Source organism: Falco peregrinus, chromosome 5 (genome assembly GCF_023634155.1).
Source record: "Falco peregrinus isolate bFalPer1 chromosome 5, bFalPer1.pri, whole genome shotgun sequence".
Lineage (NCBI taxonomy): Eukaryota > Metazoa > Chordata > Aves > Falconiformes > Falconidae > Falco > Falco peregrinus.
The window spans coordinates 48,554,873-48,576,016 of NC_073725.1; the positions used below are offsets into that span (position 1 = coordinate 48,554,873).

The following is a 21,144-nucleotide window of genomic DNA, read 5'->3' on the forward strand; positions in this document are numbered from 1 at the left end:
GTTATGGAAAATAAATTAAAAAAAAAAAATAAAAATCAAGCTTTCTGAACATGCAACCATGTGGTAAAGTTGTGGCACAGAGGTATGAGTAAGAGTCAGAGGGGATCATTTGCAGATGCGGAGGGAGAAAGAATTATTGGAAGTTCTTCCATGACAAGAAGGAAGAATGACGACAACAGAAGACTAGTTACACTTACTATAAGGAGAGTTACTACTAAAAAAACCCCAATCATCTTATCTAGACTCAAACCAGAGTTATTCAGCAAAAGGACACCCAGTGACAAATTAATAGACCATCGACAGAGATACCGAAGTGACAGCCACAAACATTTCACCAGTTTGCCTGTTGCTGCCACTAAACTGTGGCAAGAAAATTTGGCTGTTTAAATGCTTCTGGATGTCACAGCTGCCATGAAGACCGTTGCCAAAGGCAATGAAAAGGGTCCCTTTTTCCTTTCCCTCCTGTTTCTGGCTCTACCAATCCACAGGTAGACTTCTACAACAGGGTGTTCCAGCAATATAAAGGTTTTGAGCAGTCCACAATTAAATTTTAAAACTAAACATTGTAATAGGCTCACAAGGAAATCCACCTAAACTATGCATATTTGAAAAGGGTACACTAAAGTGCAGTGTAGAAGATTTCTTGATAAATGTTCGCTTTTTCTTTCAATCAGGAAACTGATGACCCTAAGTACTGTTTGAACACAAGAGCACTTTTTTAAGCATATTTAAATAGTAATACCCATCTCCCAACTATTCCCTTGCTTTTCCTGAACTACTGCTGTTTAGATACACACACCCCGCTGTGACTCTCCCTAGTGACTGGCTGCACAGAATAAATATGCACTTCAAATATTAACCCAAATCATCCTTTAACATAAATAAAATAACTCCACAGTAAGCTTCAGCTCTCTTAAGCAAGGTCAGTGGCAAAGCCTTGCCAAAAGGTTTTACAAAAGCAAAAGGTTCAAATAATAATAAAAAGTCCATTGATCTATGCAAAGAATATGTTTATGGCCTGAACATAATCTAGCTCCTACAGCTAACTGCCAAAAGCTGAGATGGATTTCCTCCCCATCAGCATTTGCTGCCCTTGCACCTGGACACCTGGCTGGGCAGAGCTTCTAGCACAGTAACTTTAATGTTATCTAATGTCCTCCAGAATATCATTCACAGAATGAAGAAAAGGATTTTCTCAAATTTAACACAATCTGACAACAAAATATAGCTCCTTTAACTGCCCTTTGTCCTAGTTTGTTCTACAGCTATCCAAAGTAGAAATAATTGACAAATGTGTAAATTCAAATCACCTAAGCAAATGGTTAAATACAATGCTGCAACAAGTTATTCAGCTAAACTTGCTTTTGACACTTACTATGATTATTCCACCTCTTTAAGAATTAAATATAATGTGAGTTTGGTCACATGTGCCCCTTTTAAAAAAATTACATTTTAAAAGCACCATAGACATATAGAATTATTAATAGTATGCATAAAACTAAGTATGAAATTAAAAATAAATATTTTCATTTCGTAGAAGCTTCCATTATATATTTTTTATGTGGGTAGAAAGTGCTGTGGAACTCTGCTAAGTCTGGTTTGGACTCCAGAACTCTGGAGATCACTACATCCATCATAACCTCTAAATCCATCTTAATTCCTCTCTAAGAAAATATTTTCCTCTGTAAAAAACACATTTCATACTTAAATTTACTGCCGTAGCATTAATCAAACAGTAGCAAACACCTGTATATTCCCTGCCTTTGTTTTACTGTGGATTTAACTGATACCGATAAAAATAACTAATTCCCCTTGCCTTCTTCAACACATCACCACAAACACTGCTTCTAAAGCACTGTCACACTCCCTCTCCTCTCCCCCCTTCTCCCTCAGAAATATGCCAAATACACTGGGAAAGAAAATGCACTTCGTGGCAAGGGAAGTTACAATGGTTGTCTTATTCTATCCTCATTTATTCGTTTCGAAGTATCTTTGTTTTCCTTCAAATGAAAAACTGAAATACCTGCTGAGGGACTGTAAGGCATTTTTACAATATATTACTCTTGTATACAGTCCACGTACACGTTCTTGTACACAAAAGGGACTGAAAAGCTAAATTGTTTACTACTTCATACCACAATACGCGACCAAAAAGACCAATAAAGACACTCCTTGACACTTCAAACTCAGCGGTACCAAACTCCACAGCAGAACAGCATTCATATGTATTACAATCTCATTGCTTGTGATCTCAGAAGGAACTACCTCATGATCTGCATGGCTCTGGGAATCCCCTTTATTAATGCTTGCATCTCGGGCCCACCGTGGAGGTTTCCAGGTCCGCTCCTGTGATCCTCTGTTGTAGTAATAACAGCGTCCTGTCGTATCTTTATGGGTTTCCCATTCCCCATTTATTTGGACCGGAGCACTTGTAGGTAGTGGTGGAAGTGCAGACTGAGATATTTTCAGTTCTTGTAAATTAGCATAAACGGGTGAATCGGGCCTCCCTTGGCTTGGTGGAGTAGTTGGCTATTGAGAGAAGAAATGTATTGTTAAAGAGCAAATGCATTTTAGAATGCTCCCTTACAAATCAGAATATATTACAGCAGAAAACAAACCAACAGACTCCCTTTTTTGTTGTTAAATACAAAAGCACAAAGGACAGCCACAAGATGCTGGGGCGTGAAAATACTAGATTATTAACAATAAGGTAGATATCACAAGCTACAGTTATTTAAGACTGAAACAATTTTCCAGCATTTCTCCAGATGACAGCTGATAATTATGCCTTACAGTGGATTTGAAATACACCGGAATCATCATCGAAAGAATTATACGCTTTTGCCTTGTTGAAAAACAGCTTTACAGTTCAAGTATCGGTCAGGAACCGTAAGTACTGTGATCTTGTTCAAGACCAAACGTAGCATTTCTGAGATGCACTTATGAGGCAAAGATGGCTCCCCAACCTTTCCCCCTCATGCTATACAGATGACTGTGAACATAAAGTGGCGCCTTTATCTTCTCAGCAAGATCTAAACAGACAATTCAATGGGAAAGATGAGTACAGTGTTGTGACTAAGAAACTCTGGAAAACACCTGGACAGTACACCTTTCCAAACAGATGCTAATATCACCTAAGTTTGTTCATATACACGCACACAAGTAGAAAAACAAATATCTAATGAAAACAAAACACTAATGAAAACTCCTCATTAATAAATAGTTTGCTAAATGAAGGTGAGCAGAAAGCATGGTTAAAAGTCTATGGCACTCACTGAAACCACGAGTACTTTCAAATATGCCACTAAAGTGTTTAGGAGAGAAACACACTTTGAGATGTTCCATTTTTGAAGGACAATAAAAGTATGCAAAGCACACCATGTAGAATGTAACAGCATGTGTTTTCACAAGAGTTGTGATTATGAGATTGTGAAAGCAGTTTGTTATTAAACTAAATTCAATTCTTAAAGTACAAGTATACAAAGCACACCATGAAGAATATAAGACGTGTTTTCATGAAAGCTATGATTATGTGACTGTGAAAGCAGTTTGTTATTAAACCAAATTGAATAGTTTCCTGGTAATGCACTGCCATCTCTGTACTTATGGGCACATTATTTAGGCACTCTAAAGGAAGGAACTATATAATTTATATCATCCCTTCCCCTTGCTTGGTTTTAATTCAGAAGCTTTGCTGCAGGCAAGTCCTTGTGCTTCTTGTCGCATCTTTCACAGAAAAAAAAATTACATACTGCATTACATAAAAGATCTTTTATAATATCCTTTTAAACATTAAAATCGTAAGCTGCTAATCTAGGCCACATCTAATCATAAATTATCACGGTTTGCTCAGGCGAGACAGCATACCATACCACACAATCAGATACAAACTGATTGCACCATAGCTAAAACCAAATATGGGCAATATCCATGATCAAAAGGGGAAACAGCTAGAGAGGAACTTAATGAGATTGAAACAAGTACAGACTTGTTTTGTGCACCTTCAAAAGAGAAAACACAGCTTACTAGATATAGCAAGTACAGTATATTCAAGGCAAACCACAAAGGGAGGGAAAAAAAAAAAAACCTGCAGCGCTGACAAAATCAGAGCACCAAAACTAATTAGTATCCTCCTCTACCTAATTCAGAAGGAAAACAATAGGTTAAAAAAACTTGACAGTAAAAGACTTTTTCTACTATCCAAGTTTTCCCCTCCCCCTGTGGTTTTTTTTGTTGGGTTTTTTGTTTGGTTTGTTTGGGTGGGGTTTTGGGGGTTTGTTTGTTTGTATTTTGTTTGTAGAATGACTGCCTTCGGTAGAGTTGCTCTTGAGAGCACTAACAGCATGAAGAACACTACCATGAACAAAGCATCACCCCACCGTCTTCAGGGATTAACCTCGATTCCCTGGGTTGCTGGGAGAGTAACCTTGAGGTCTCCCCATTCAAAAGCACAGTTTCTGCATTTGTTACCCAACCAGCCTGAAGAGCTGCACTTCCCACGTAAACCGTCCTGCCATTAAGCCACCAGGTTTGTCATTTGAAGCAACAACATACACCTGCACCAGGGAATGCACAAACCTTCGGGTTCTTCCTCTATTTCAAGGAAGTGGCAAGTGCAGCACCATCGAGCACCCGGGCTGCCACGGCGGGAGGCCAGCAGCTTGCACAACACTCCCGTCCTCCTAAAACTGCTCTTCCACACAAGACAATAAAGCTTTGCCGTCTGGCCTGCATTTGCCAGTTGCTTTTTTTGTTTTAAATAAGACAATGAAGTGCCGTTATTAAAAGAAGACTTATGTTTAATAATTTATATTATTATTATATTATATAGAAAGCCCATGACACAGAATGCTTGATATAGTTTTTAGAAGATCTTCTTGAGCAACACATAGGAATATGGCTCTGAGTTTTCACACTGGTGTTTTCAATGGTTTCAGCATCATAACCAGAGCAACTCCAGAGACAACGTACTGCCACATAACTCAGGCAGCATGCTAGTTAAGTTTAAAACAGTAACGTGATATGAAAGCGTACGGAGTGGTTTTCTTCTGAATGCTTAGTACTTCCAAACTTAATATACTGATTTCTGGTTTTCAAGGGAAAGCCAGAACTCTTGTCCTGAACAACAGAGATGACCACTAACTGCCCTGCCAACCAAACCCTCAGCTACTTTCATTCCCTGTTTCTCTCCCGACAGATTTTTCAGGAAGAATTGCAAGATTTCTGAAAGGCCCCTCTAAGTTACTGCTTTCAGCTAAATGTAAAATTGCAAAGCCATCAGTCTAACTACAACACACAGCTTAGCTCATAAGTTTTTGAGGGATACAACCTTCTTACCAGGAACTACTTTAAATAACCACGTAGCATACAATAATACTTCCTCATACCTCAAGCCATGCAGTGAGGCGTGGTGGTGTGTCTACAATAATGCTCAGTTCAACAGCACCCAACTTATCAAGGTTGATTTTGAAGAATCTCTCATGTGTTGAAAAAAACAGCTTTTAGAAAGCCTAGTTTCCTGAAATTAATTTTAGTGTACTTTCTACACCCGTGTGGGCAGGAAGGTCGATCCTCTACACCCCAGCTTAGGAAGGAGAGTCCTGCCGAGTCAGGTCCCACTAGACGTCCCCCTGCAGAGCTCCCGTGCCCTGCACCCTCACCCTTTCATTTCAGACGACTTTTCTAAGTTCAAGACTGTTCTGCAAAAACCTTCACAGTTTCAATCCAAAAAAACATTAATTTAACTGTATTCCTTTAATTTCCCATACCCATTACCCAGATAGATAAAGCATTACCTAGATCAAAATAATTTCTGACCACTTTCATGGCTGCCTTCCCAAAACCAGATGTATACAGTTAAGGGAAACAAACATATGCTAAACACTATAAACAGCTCTGTATGTACATGAGAACTTCCAGATAGAACTTCACTGATGAGCTTCATTTTTGCACTGAATCTCCAAAAACTCATAAACATGGAATCAAATCTACCAAAAGACACAACTTGTCTTCTCGCTATCAGAATCACAAGAACATGTCCTTCAACATGTCCATGCACGCACAAAAATGCCTTATACTCAAAACATTTCAACATTCATTTGCTATTTGATATGGATTTCAGACTTTTTCATGTTGCTTTCTCCTGTTAAGAACAGTGAAGGACACTTGCTAGAAAAGTGATACAGAAAAGTAAGAAAGCAGAAATACCTCTGTGATGCTACAGCTTAAATGAAAATTGTACAGCCCGTTAAGCACCATGACAACTTTATGAATACAAGGACCTCTCCTTGAGTTCAGTAATGCTCTGCATTTTAATAGTTTAGAAATTTGCCATATTTAAGTGCAGTCTCGGAGAAGTCTGCTAGCACTAAATCCTTGCAAACTGATAAGAAAGAGTTTCAGGCAGGCAGGACAAAGTTTCCAGGATCAACACACAACATTCTTCAAATAGGGACTGTATACGCAGCTTTTTCAGAACATAGTTTTTATACAGATACAGTAGGAAGTAGATATGTGCCTTTAAATAAAGCAACCGGTTAATCATTCATGAACGAACAGTCAACATTCTCAACAAAAGCAGCAGATAGCTATCAGGCCTCTGAGCACTTGAACTCGGTGCAATGAAAAGCAAACTTGCTATATTTCACAAGGTGGTTTTTTTTTTTTTACCAAAATGCGTACCAGCTTCTCAGAGGATACCTTGAATTTTAATGTTACCTTATACAAATGGCTTTTTTCAGATGGCAATATTTGTTTAAGTATTATTTAAGAAGGAAGAAAAAAAAAAAAAAAAAAAAAAGGTTCAGTGCACTCCAACAGGGTAAGACTGCAGTTCCGGGAGACATAAGGACTACAGATCTCTTCCCTACCCACCACCTAAAAATGTTTTTTGTTTATTTTCATGCAACGAGAACACACTTCATCCAGGATGCCAGCAATTAAAAGACAAAGTTTCCTTGAAACTGACAATTACCTTCTTCCTTTTACAGCGCTTAAATCCAAGACAAAAAACTCTAGAACAAACAACTGCTTTAAGAATGACTGCACTGCGAGCCTGCAAAACATGACCTACCACATATGATTTTCCCTCCTTTACAAATATATTATTTTAGTTGTTGTGCCTCAGTTTGCAGATTTTCTTAGTGTTATAAACTTGAAATTAAAAGCTTTTGTTTCAGTAGCAGCAGATTCCTGAAACGAGCTGCTAAAAATGAAGAAAGAAAAAAAAAAAGAAAAGAAAATATTAAAGAAAGGAAAAGCAAATCTTAATACATTTTATGAAGTTACAAGCAACAGGTTGTCCATGCTCATGTGAAAGAACAGCATTACACTGAAGGAAAACAAGGGAATACTGGCTCTTTGCAGCAGCAAGATGAAGAAAGAACAGGCACATCCCACAGCATCCCGAGACAGGGAACGAAGGATGCCAGTTCCCTCAACAACCGAGCTTCTTGCCAAGGAATTGCCACTGTCCTTTTAGGAAGGCCTGGAACTTCAATACCAGCTTTATTCAACAGAAATGATATAAAAGAAATCTCAAAACCCCCACAGTTTCATTTTCATGAAGTGACAGCTTCAACTGGAATAATTAGCTCATCTCCTCCTTCCTCTTTCTGCTCATGGTTTATGTTTTCACAAACACATTCCAGACCCTACTTTCTTTCTAACATATTCAGGCACACTTAAACTGTAATACCCAAAAATCCACAAGGGAGATTTTTCAGCAAGTACTCTATTACCTCAGAGATGAAGATAGCAAACTAATTTAACAAGTCAAATTGAAATGGGAACCTAAACAATTTTTATGCACTAACCACCTTCAACCTTAACTAGATAATTCACGCTAAGGAACACATAAAAAGGTGACAATAAATATTATAAGCCAGTTAATAGCTGACTATAAATTTCAGACAAGCTATAGTTGTACAAATACTTAACTACATTTAAGTTCTCATGTTCAGTTGACTTGTCATTATTAAATGATAAGAAAGATGTATGACATTGCAAAGTAATGAAGAATTAACATCATCCTATAAAAATCATTCAAATGTATTTGCCTAATAAAGGTCATTCAACAGATGTTTAAAATGTCTCATTTAAATATCAAGCAGGTATGCTCAAAGTAATTTTTTTAAATGGCTAACCAATAACTTCCCATTAGACTGAAAGCAGTAAAATAAAGCATCTGATTTACTTTTGCTAATTTTATCTTTTGGTCCATTATGCATTCTATTTACACTGAATTACAGGCTGAGCTATTACCTTCTCCTTTTCCTGGATATATTAAAAAGAATTTTATGTTAATATAAATACATCTACTAATATTTTGTTTTATGAAACAGTCTTAGTACATGGGATATTGTGTTCTGCCAGAATGTGCTTGTGTTATTTCAGCCGTTTAAATTCCCTTCTGCTTTAGTTCACCCACAACACACCAAAAAAAAAGAAACAAAACTCAAAGTTGCCAAAAATATAAATCTTTATCTGTTGATATTGTAATGCTTTATCAATTCAAAAAATAAAAATCTAGATACATAGCAAGAAGCCTCTAAAACAAAATGCAATCCCTTTTCTCAGTAGCCCAAAAGAAGTGACAAGTTATTTACATACTCATCAAGGTAGTGATTCATCAAATTGCACTGCAAGAATCCTGCAGCACAGAAAGCCTACAGGTGGCTGCTGCCGTCACATCCACAAGCACTCACCAACAGAAGTGGAAAGCGCCTGCACCAGGAGGGCTCTCTGGGGTGCGGTGGCCTGCTACAAAGGGGAGCAGCTGGCTGTATCTCCAAGTACCAGCAACAACGCTCCTAGATCATTCATCATAAGCGACAGATCAAATAAAATTGATAGAAAACTGTTTTTTCCTGTACACTATACAAACTTCCCGTTCACATTTTTTAGTGCTCATGACCATCTTGGTGAGCAAAATTATTACATACTAACTTAGGAGGTTTATACTAATAAAAGAAAGTATATAATCGATCAAAGGATTGAAACAGTGATGTCAAATATTTTAAAAAATGGAAATAAGATCTTACAACGGGATCCTTTGTAACACATGCACAAAGATGACAGTGTTTACCGTACTTGTACTTTGCCACTTGCACAATCTAGCTTCTCCCTTTCATAAAAAAGCTTTTGTCCAAAGATATAGACAAAGCTGCTTTTCCTATAGTCGAAAATTTAAATACCATATGAAACACTTTACTTCATACATGCTTACACTGCGAGCTTACTCCAACTAGGAAGGAGCAGCCAAATTTAACAATGTTGAAAAGTCAGTCAGTAAATTGCCTTCACTCCTTTTTTACCCTGCTCACTATATAAAACACTGACACTTTCAACAGACATAATGTAGTATCTACTACTTATTTCAGAAATTTAGCCAGCATCTTGAACAACCTGGACATGCCACGCAGTAGTAGGTTTGCACATTTATTTTTCCTCCACCTTTACAGAAGTTGTATCAATTCCAATAATTCTAGTACAAACACCTATTCTGTGTTTCAGTTTAACTGCTGTCATTTCTTGCCTGCTGGGGAACACACAGTACACATCTGAATGCAGATTTGTGAAGAATAAAGCTGTTTGGTATCATTTGTGATGTGTCTCAAGGATTATTTCCCATAAAAACTTAGACAGTACTCTAAGAAAACACCAGAAAAACCTAGCTTGCTTTCTCCAGTGCAAAACTGTCCTGTAAGGGACAATATCACAAGAGCACAAGGTCTTTTAGAAGTGTTACAGCAGAATAATTTCTTATGAGTTTCAGGAGTGCTGAAGAGCCCTCACTTAACATGCCATTTACTGTTTTAACTGATTTAATGTATAACTGTACATTTCATTTGTCTCAGAGGTCAAGGTATTCTTTAAGACAGATTATTAACACCTTCATGGAGCACTTCTATGTTATTTATTCTATGTATGTTTATTCTATGAAATATAATTGGTGGGGTAGAATGGTCTTATTTGAACTCATAATAGCTTGAAAGTCAAGAAAAAGTTTCCATCAGCTTAAGTTACTTCAAACTGAAGAGCAATTTTCTTCTACACTTTACATTTTCAAAAGTACCAATCCCATTGCATTTAAATGTACTTTTGAGGGTCCAGTGCTTACACTGTAAACCTGGGTACCCATGGAAAGTACAGATGGGAAAAGTAAACATCACCTCTTATAAGATTTCCAAGTTACTCAAAAGTTGCTGAAGTTGTATTACGCAGCAAGCTCAAAAGCCTAAGAGATTGCCTGAGTACCATTTGATCAAACAGAATGAAATCTAACTGCCACCATGCAAGTTACCAAAACTCCATGACTCAGTAGAAAAAAAAAATTTAACATCCTACTATTTGAAAGGGAAGGAAAAAGCCAGAGCCATTAACAATTTAAAAGTTAGATATGTATATATTAATGCCTCACTTTCCATATACTAAGGTTTTTCTAAAAAAAAAAAAAAAAAAAAAAAAAAAAAAAAGAGAGAGAAAAGAACAATTTGCAAGAAAAAGTTCTAAACCACAGCAGTCATCAAATCTGTCAGAAAGGGCATTTAATGCCAAACACTTGACAAGAAAATGCAGAACTCCCACACAATTTACAGCTGTTGTCCTTTTACTCTGCTGTAAAAGCAGATTTCACTTGTGTGAAACTCTGCTTCGCTAAATGTTGCTTGAGGCAGCAAATTCTGCAAGCATTTGTTATGCTAGTATTTCTCTGTTAGGTGTTACTGTAATTTCAAAATTTCTTCAGTTTATGAACTACAACACTTAAAAGTTTTTAATAACATGCAGCTGCAGAGCATCGCCAGTATTCAAACAGTATGAACAATGCTAATTTATCAGCACGCTTAGTGGTAGACTACAAATATGTTATGTGACTAAATTAAGGCAGCAAACCCCAGTAAATACTAACTGGCCTAGGAAGCAACCATGGCATAGTATGAAATCCCATTCTCTTGCCTTACTAATACATTAACAAGAGTATATTCTGTCATGCAACGAGTAGGCTCTATCCTTTTGTGAACACACAGGCAGCTGCTATCCTCCACATCTGCTTCTCAGAGCTTTCCCCAAGTTTATTATGTGCAACTACTATTCCCAAGGTACTGCGCTACTCATGTGCCTCAAATCTCCGGTGGGCAGTTTCCTTGATTAGAATGTCCCACTTGGGAATAAACAGGCAATCCCTTCAGAAAACCACTAGTATGGCTATTTACATTAACTTTCATAAACATCGTATTAAAAACCTGAGAAACAAGTTTCAATACTGCCCAATTTATAAACTGAGAGCAACATCTGGAAAGTATGTTCTAAGGATCTTGACTGACTACACATTTTCAAAACACACGATTTCAAGAACCACATTTTACACACTATCGTGATAGCTCTATACCTCTACAAGCCAAAAATCAAATTAAAAACCAAGTCTAGAAAAACTGTAACTAAACCTGTTCATCAAGTAATTTATTCATACTCTAAGATAAAACCCACCTAGGTTAGGGAAATAATAACAGTTAGATCCTGAGATTCCTAAGCCTGTACACGCAAAGTCCTGATAATTTCTTAATTTCATGCAAAGTTTTCAACAGCTATCCTTTTTAAGACATAAGAATATCTACTATTTAAAAAAAAAAAAATTTTTTTTTGCTCTTTTTACTTTTGGAAAAAAATGCTTTGCTCATCTTGGCAGAAAGGGAAGCTAAGAGAAAAGTAATTTGCTGTTTTAAGTCAGTCAGTTACCCTAAATCCCCACGCACACAAACACAGAATTCTCTTTGTGCAGAAAGGCAGAAGCCGCACTGACACTTCTCCTTATACCAAAAGGTTCAGCAAACGCTTTTGCTAATCCAGTTCATGTCACCACATTAATAAAGCACACACAGTTCAAAGGACTCAGTCAACTCAATGTTTAGAAAACAAGAAAAAACCACAAATTAATTTCAGAAAATAAAATATTACTGATACAGTTTTAAGATATACCTATGATGGTCTACTGGCCACCCACTACCACTAAGTGCACACCCATCTCCCTTCCCCTCTGCCCCTGTGATGCTGATATGCATCAAACAGATGGAAGAAAACTGGAATGACAGTAAATTAACTCTATACAGACTTTAAAAAACAGAGAACAAACAAACATAAAAACATATTTAGACTCTTAAGGTGTTTGCAGGTCACTGCACGGTCAGTCAGACATGCTTTTGAAGTGTCTGACTAACTTAGGAGACAGAAGAGCAGGACCTTCTCTTTCAGAATCTGTTAGTTCTCAAGGAGATTTAGCTGCACCATTAAACCCCAAAGGTGGCTAGGAGAAGGAATTCTCATAAAACATCCAAACTAGAATCAGTTATAGAGACAATAATGAATAGTTGTCCATTTCTGCCAGGGGTTGGGGGACACACGACACGAACCAAACCCTGGCTCAATTTAAGAAAAAGTCACTTACGTATGGAGAAAAGCAAGGTGTAAGGAATGAAACCTTGCATCAGCCTGATTAGGAAAACAGAAATTTCCTTGGAGGTTTAAGTGCAGATTAGTCAGCAACTTTCAATAGCACTTTGGGTATTCTTCCTTCTGTCCCTATGCAGTGAGGAAGAACCATGCTGGGGTTCTCTATTTTTATTACTCTCACGAGGTTTTGTATAGCTTCACAGATTTGTAGCCCTCATCCTGAAAGGCAGCACATTAACATCTGAAGTTAGAAACAAACGGAGCAAGTTATTAAAAATGTACAGTAAAAAGCTGTTTTGTTGTACCAGTACGCACAACTGAAATGTTGGGCTTAAGCCCTTTTTTTTTACCTAAGGAAAATCAGCAGCCTATAAGAATGAGCAATATAGTACCATAGTGACTGGAACATTAAAGAACATACCTGAAGCAGAAGAGGTCTCATACTAAAAGAAAGTCGTACTTCTAGTTCCTTAGACAAATAACAACGAAGATTTTTAAGCTGAATAAGGACAGCTCATCCTGTCACCTCAGAGTACATAACATAGTAGTAGAATGAATGGTAAGAGTGAAGAAAGAAATATAATTTTGCTTACTAGCTTGGATTGAAAAAAATTGACCTTTGAAGAAAGTGGTTTTATTTTGAGAAAAACTACTTTAACATAAAACACATGCAATACTTTTATATAAACTATGTAAAACCAAATATTTCCCTCGCAGCCATCCAAGCCCCTCCAGCCACAGGAAGAAGGGGTATCGTACTGATGGCTGATTCACCTACAAGAAAACTTGATGATAAACTTCACTCATTATGACTATTTCAGGACACAGGCAAACCAAGGTTAAATGCAAAATAAAACCACATTAAGGAACTTGGCTGTTGCATAGACTAGGGTGAGTTGCCCACTTAACCAGTGAGGCACTCACCAGTTCTGGCAGTGCTGAAGGTCTTGGCCTGTCTGCACGGACAAAACACAAGAAAGCGCCTATCACTCTGCATCTAATGTACTACCTTACAGAATCAGAAAAAGGGATGCTTTTCCCAAAGCTGTCATCAAACGAGATGGAATGGAAAGTGTACTGAGGCAAAGGCCTAATATATAGTAGTCCAGCATAGCTAAGACTGTATCTGTCAATTTTTATTTTGCTCTTCTTTAAGAAAGATAGGAACAGTACATTGTTCACTGCACTTATAGTCACTTTCTGCAAAATTAGAAAACATTACTAATAGTAATTTTTAGTAGAAAAACCTGGGTCAGGTATGGTGGGAATATCTTAATCAATTGAAACAAGACGCTATATTCTCCTCCTTTGCAAACCTCCAGGGTATAATAATACTTACAGTAAGTTACAACCCAGAAGAGTTATAAAACATTCAGAAACATACCAGTAAGGAAAAGCGAGATTTTTCCCATTCAAACAAACAAAAAAACCACCCAAACACTCACCAACCGCCCCCACTCCCCTCAAAAAAAAAAAAGGGGGGGGGGGAAGGGAAAAAACCCACCACCCAAAAAAACCCCAACGTACCAAAAACCTGAAATGGATAAAGCAAGAAGTTTCCACCAGATCTAGTCAAGCTTCTGATTTCAGACATTCCCACATACCCAAGAGATGAGTTTTGGAGAATCAAGCTTCTCCCAGTTTCAGAAAAATAAGGACATGCCCCCATTCACGCTGTTACATCAACGCCAGAGTGGCTCCTGTCCTGTTCACCGAGCTGGTTAACCCAAAAAAGTTAGTAAGATGCCAAACAAACCAGACAGAAAAATACATACAATGCTATATTTCATGGGATTAATACATAGACTTTTCAGAGCAGGTAAGTTCAACAACAGACAAATCCACTTCTGTGTTCAAAGACAATCATAAAAGGAGTGAAATAATGTCTGTATTAAAAAGCTTTCCAGCACAGAATTTAAGTCACCCGAAGCAGTATTCTGAAACATGCCAGACAAATGGAAAACACTTGTGCTTCAATTATTTTTCCTTCACTATGAATTTTCACTTCACAGCTCTCAGAAGTGAGGCTGGTAAATCAACTCCCAGGTACAATTTGCAAAAAAACCCCAAAAACAAACAGAAAAAAGCCAACTAAAAAAACCCAAACACACACCTAAAACATTACCAGTTAGATGGCAAACATCACATGTTTAATGAAGGGCAGTTTTACCCAGACCTGTGGCCATTTCCCCCTGGTTTGCTTTCACAGCTGCAATGCTGACAGGAACTTCAGGTCACTTGTCTTCCCTGAGAAGTTGCAAATAAGCAAATGATGAAACATGCTGCATTTTGTAATATAAAACAGACGTCTTGCAAACTAAGTGAACTGGGCTTTCGGGCTTTTGCTTGGCATTTTTAAGCTTCTGAGTAGCTGCAGCGCAATCTAAACTTCAATATTTATCTGTTGAAAAGCAGCTAGTTGTAATAGCTGTAGTTCAATAGTTCAAATATAATTTCAATGTGGCCATTAGGATAAAAAGAAATCTGTGGATTGTACGGTAAAGTAATTGAGCACAAAAGCTATGCACAAAATAGCATCAGTGCATACAGCCTACAGTACGTCATCGTAGCTTAAATAAAAGAACTGGTGAAGGGACTAAGGCAGTGTCCCATGGTCTAGAAACTTACTTTTTTAAAAAGAAAACTGTATGCCAGAATATTCAAAGATTAATAATGAATCGGTTCCTCAACAACGGACTAAGCCTATCCCCAAAAGCTCAGCACAGCCATCTACCTTCAAAAGCCAAAACTAAATCTGAGTATCTTCCAACAATCTTCCTTAAACAGAACTTAAAAGTTTCATACAGAAAATTACTGTGTGATGTTCACTGGTATGTGTTACAAGAGGCATCAGAACAGGTTCTTATGATTCCTTATATCCTACATGAGCTACCAAGCAATTCAAGTTAAAATTAGATAAGTTAAAATTAAATTAAAATAAATCAAACCTTAACATTCAACGAAAAATTACAACAAGGGGAAAAAAACATATACGAAACACTGAAAGTACCTCCACTGCCAGGCTAGTATGACTGCTGTTGAATAGGTAGCCATCTGGATTAGTGGTCGAGCACCGTAAGAATCAAGAGGTTATGGGCCCACTCGATAGAAAAGCTACCCAATTTTAAATAAGAAAGAATCAGCATCTCATCAACCTTTCAGTAATCAAATTTAAAAATGTCATTTTTCTGATTCCTCAGATCTAGTTAATAGGAAGCATCTCCACTTTAGCACTTCCAACTGGTACTTTGCACTGGTACAAAAACTGAAACAAGGTTAAACACCACAGCACGTCAGCTAAATTCCCTATAACATAACATAGTTCAGGACATTTTTTTTTTTTTTTTTTTTTTTTTTTTTTAAGAACTCATTTTAGGGAGGTATACAGAGGTGCAGCATTTTCAGATTGGACTGGTAATTAACATGGTCAACAGAAATATTTCCTCTGTTTAACTTTTTCTACAAGTTTCAGTATAAATCAGAGTATGAAGTCACTATAATTATGCCTGACTGTGGTATCCGAGTTCTTTAGTAACTTCAAAAAGAAAACAAAATAGCCTGCCACCTAACATTTGACATCCTAAAGCAAAATTTCTCACTTAAGGCTTGCGACTACCTGTTCAACATAAAATGCTGTTTGCTGTAAAAGGAGATGAGTAAGTAACAAGACACACACACACAAAACTTTATATTCCAGCTTTCTGTGCTGATTTCATTCCTTCAGATAAGTACCAACAGCTAATCCTAACCAAATGTCAACAGCAATCCCCCTGCTTGTTTGCAGGTCCTTCTCAGACAAAGTTTTCATAGGGTGAAAGACCTCTTATGAAGAGCTGAAACCAAGAGGCACAGCCTGCTAGAAAGGAGGGCTCAAGTATTTTGGTATTTCAAGTACTGGCTCCATCTCCAAACGCCTGCTGTCACAGTTAGATCAATCCAGACCAGGTCTGCTAAAGATGCACTAATGATAAAGGTGGCATCTGGTGTTCCCACGTATGGTAGTACATTCAAACTAGAGACATTCTGACTATGAGCTACGCTGCTGGATTAAGACTGTAAAGGCCTCTCCCAAAGTCTGGCTCCAGCAGTGAGATAAGACTCTCAGATATAAGAGAGAAATGAAGGAATACAGCTGTAAGGGAACTAGACCCTGCAATAAAAAGAGGAAGCCGTGTTCTTCACCACATCCCTGCTCACCACACAAACCGCCCGTGCAGTCTGTCCAGTACCAAGGTGGGAGGTGGGGAAGCACAGTGACCCTTCCCACTTCTTCCATGATTATAAGGCAAATTCACAAATTATTAATTGTGGTAAAACTGTTGTAATTGAATTGGCTTTCTGCCATGCAACACCATTCTTCACTGCTGACAGCTAAACATGGAAATCAAACCAAACCATAGATATCAGAGAACCATGCTGATTTATCAGTGAAATGAGTAAGTTAAACTGCCATTAAAAAAATAAAAATGAACACTGCCTCTAAAGCAAAAGGCAGAGAAGAAAAAGTCAGATACCTGGCATTAGCCCTGTCTGAAGCTTACAGCTGACGGTCGAGTGAGAGGCCACACTAATGCCCTGCGCACTGCATACCCCAGATTACAAAGCCTGTCCTAAAATACTGGGAGTGGAGGGTCATTTAAAATAAATTTTAAAAATCTCACAAGAGTTGGTTGTTTGGTTTTGTCTGGTTTTTTGACTGAAGATTTACAAAGTCTTGTGACAAATATAGAACTCTGACAAAATTAAGACAGTACATTAAGATGGACTAATTATACAACAAAATGCTTTTGTTGTCAGGAATCTATTTTATGTTACACAGCAGAATTTAAAATTATATGAAAAGCTGTCATGTAAGAAAACTTTCATTAGGAAAGGACACAAATTGGTTACCAGCGCTTAGTGCACAGGAATGCATTTATGGTACTTTTGTTATACAGTGTGAGGGAGTTTAGAAAATGCTGTCAAACTTCATTAAGAGCAATGGTACACTACTTAAAAACTAGTAAAACATCCCAGGCTTTTTTGACTATCCTATGCAATAAAGCAAGCCTATTAGAAGTACGTTATAGCTGAGACGGCAAGAATTTGCTAATAGTTTCATGCTGATTAAGCAACATGCAGTAAGTGGTGCCCTGCCACTCATGGCAAACATGGCCCTCCCCCACGCTGCTGAATTATAATTCCGTGCTCAGCATTCAGCGGATCAGCTGGAGCCACCAGCCTTTAGAGAACATTCTCATTGAAACTACAAGTATAATAAAAGTATTGCAGCACTATCTGCCAAGCTGTTGAAAAAAAATAAAATGCTTTTAAGGACATGTATGCATTAAAAATCTCTGCTTAAGTATATAGCAAAGCTCAGCACGTAAAGCTGTTCTTGAAAGCTGACAGACAGCAGCCTGTTCAGCTGCAGAAAACACTGGGTGAATGGAAACTGAACTTTCTGGGAGCCTCCAAGAAAACTAACATAATAGGGTAAAGGGCATGTTATTTTTCTACTACAGTAATCAGTAAATGATGCACCTTTAGAGGTCTGTTGTGTTTCTTTGATGCTTTAGCTAAAGCAGAGCATCACAAACAAGCGGCATTTAAAGCATTACTATTTCTGGAAAAACACTTAATTTGCCATGAATAAAGCAGGCAGAAAAATAAGTGTGTTTAAAATTACTGTATACAAAACAACTTTGCCATTGATTTTGATGCTGTCTTCTGGAGACTCTTTCCACCGAGCTTGTATAAAAAGGTGTATTATGGCAACTTCAGGCTATGTAGGAGCTCCAGGTTCCAGGTCCCACAAAGGTCTATAAAGTAACAGTGTTAAAAGCTGATCAACCCGCTACCCAGAGAGGTTTCTGCAACACCACTGTCAATAAATAGAGCTTATTCTGCTTGATGACTGTTAAGAGTCTGCTGTTCAGTCACATCTAGTACAACAGCTATTTTAAAAATACAAAGCTTATTGGGAAATTTTAAATACCTGAATAAGCTTTAGGCTAACATTACTCCCAGTGCTTTTGTCTTCACAAGAGCAGCAATTGAGTAAACAGGTTGATTAGCTATATCTTCTAAACAATTAGCTATACCTTCTAAACAATCTTCTAAACACTTACTGGAAGTATTAATAGCTGTGCTTTTTAGATTGCCATTGAAATGGAGGATTAGAGGAGGGCACACAATCTCGCATGTGGACAGTACAGCAATCATAACAAAACCTACCAGGGAGCCTCAAGGAGGAACTCATTCAAGTGACGGGAAGATGTTAAACTGCTAAACTCTGCTAAGAACACTCATGCATACTTCACATTTTAGCATACAGAATCATGTATATTGATTGAGCAGAAGCTGAAGTTTTATGCCATCTTTCATCAAGGCAGTATGAACGACGTTATTCTCAGACCAACTCCAAAACACAGCACTGTACCAGCTACCAAGAGGAAAATTAATTCTACCCCTGCCAAAACATACTGGCATACCACAACAAAATGGATCTGGTAGCAGCAAGAAGTTAAAATATCAATTAAAAAAAAAAAAAGTCACTCTTGTCATAAAACATGCCGTTATTGAGATGCTTAGCAAAATAAGTTAATATTAAAAGATCCCCCAACTTGAAAAGGATTTGGAACAAGAAGATGGTTTATAAGGTTTTGACAGCTTGTTTCCATAGGCTTCTTTCTGCACATAAACCTTCCCTCAAGCATCACTGAAACTTAACAAATGATACAGAAGTCATTTTCACACACTATTCATCATTTTTCACATACATAAACATAATTTCAACTAATAAGTAACCTTTTAAATGGTTAAATTAAAAGTAGATGTCAAGCTCCCACTTTTTCATTTAGCTTATTATTAAAATAGAGTATCTAGAATGTCCTTATTTTAACATCATTTCATTTCATTTTCACCTGGCAGGTTTCAACCAACACTGAACAGATTAGACATCCCTGTCTTTAAAAACCACCCATCCCTGTACTGGATTATCCTTTACTAAATCTGCATTCAGATCCAGTATCCTCTCACATGTTTACTGTGTAACACTGAATATAATTAGTGGGTTCCACGACAGACAGCAAGATTTTGCACAAGGTGCAAGACACAGTCACTGTAAAACAACTTAGAGCACAGACTGCAATTTAATTTTCAAATGAGCCTCTGGTATTTTAGGAGACTGCATTCCTTTGACATCCTTACTGTCTCCCAGTACGTTGGAATAGGACATTCACCAGCCTGAACGAAGCAAACAAACCCTAAGGCAAAAAGCAAAAGAGGGGAAAAACTGTTTGGCATTAAAATGAGTATTTCTTGGTTTTCCAACACTTTAGATGTGTTTTGTGCTTAAAATCCTGCTGACCAGGAAAAATACTTCTGATTTTGGCACTTACGGAAATGAAGTTCAGAGCTCCACTGGAAAAGCATTTTAAAATTAAATTCCTATTACAAGCTGGGCTTTTAACAGGACCAGAAGCTGCCTGTTTACGTATTGTCACCTCCAGTATACATACCTACCCAGCTGTTTGGTTTCCATGTTAAAGTTTCCAAATAAACCGTAAGAAATCCCACATTTATTAGCATCCATCATTTATATTGGAGGGGAGAGAGATACGAAGTATTAAGACAAAATACCACAACTTCTCCTAAGTTCAGAAGATGCTGCCTCCACAATATACATGCTCGAGCACACTATCCGAACTTTGAAGTTTTGTTAGGGCTGCTTGAACCCCCTCAAAGTCATGTATTTTAATGACTTAAAACAAAAAGTATCTAATATTACATCATGTATAGTATTTTTTTTCTGGCAATGAAGAATAAAGTAGAAAGTCGAGTCTCAGGCAGACAAGACATACACACAACAGTTTAAGTCAAGACACTGGTTTAAAATGATACCTTAGAAGTTATAATAGGATGAAAAAAGAAAGTGTTAGTAGTTGGCATATTTATGTAAGAGTTATTTCATTTGAACAAAATAGGGGTTGTTTCTTTAGTAGCTGTTTAAGACCACACAAAAAAACCCCTGTAATTATGCCACAGTGCTTCCAAGATACTTTTTTAATTCTCAACTTTCAACTGAGCTAGAATAGGCTACAATCACTTTAATTTTAACATCATGATTCTGTTGTGCACAAGTGTACCATAGGATATTTTTTAGAAATACATCCAACCCACTGTGCCTAACTTCATGAAGCTATGAGATTTAAAATCACTTCTGACGGGTTTTTTTTCATGCTAAAGGCAAGTACACAATTGTACTGTTAAAGACCACCTCAAAATCCCACAGATACTCAGTGATAGACTACATGTACTGCTTACACCAGAACTAAGCAAAGCAATGAAATTCTCATGGAAATCTCAACCAGGTTGCATCTTTTTTTCCCCCCTACAACTAAAAATAAGACATATTTGTCCTTTGACTGTGTTTCTTAGTCTGTTTTTATCTACTTGCAGACAGTTTGTTGGCACCCAGTTCCAGGGCAGAAAGCATGAAACACTCGGCCATGCATTTCTGCACCCTTTCTTCCCCTTTATTTTCCTTACACTAGCAAGAATTTTTTTCATTTTTAAGAACAGCTATTTCTGCAATTCAGTGTCCGAGTAAGTAAGTATACTTTTGTCACTTTAACATCTGTCTTAATGTTGAAACACAACATTAAGTCCACAACTATCACTTAGATAAAATTAGACGTTAAACCAGTGATTATT

At 37.4% G+C, this 21,144-nt stretch overlaps 1 protein-coding gene across 13 annotated transcripts in view; it reads right to left on the reverse strand.

The window, feature by feature from the left end:
• ARHGAP12 (Rho GTPase activating protein 12) overlaps positions 1-21,144 on the reverse strand; it is a 77,855-nt gene that overhangs the window by 40,201 nt on the left and 16,510 nt on the right. For 11 of the 13 annotated variants that reach the window (XM_055804171.1, XM_055804167.1, XM_055804169.1 and 8 more), the window contains exon 3: positions 2,266-2,529. The exons of the other annotated variants lie outside the window; for them this stretch is intronic. In XM_055804171.1, the coding sequence (XP_055660146.1) occupies positions 2,266-2,529 (264 nt within the window). The remainder of the gene's footprint in view (positions 1-2,265; positions 2,530-21,144) is intronic. 13 annotated transcript variants of the gene reach the window in all.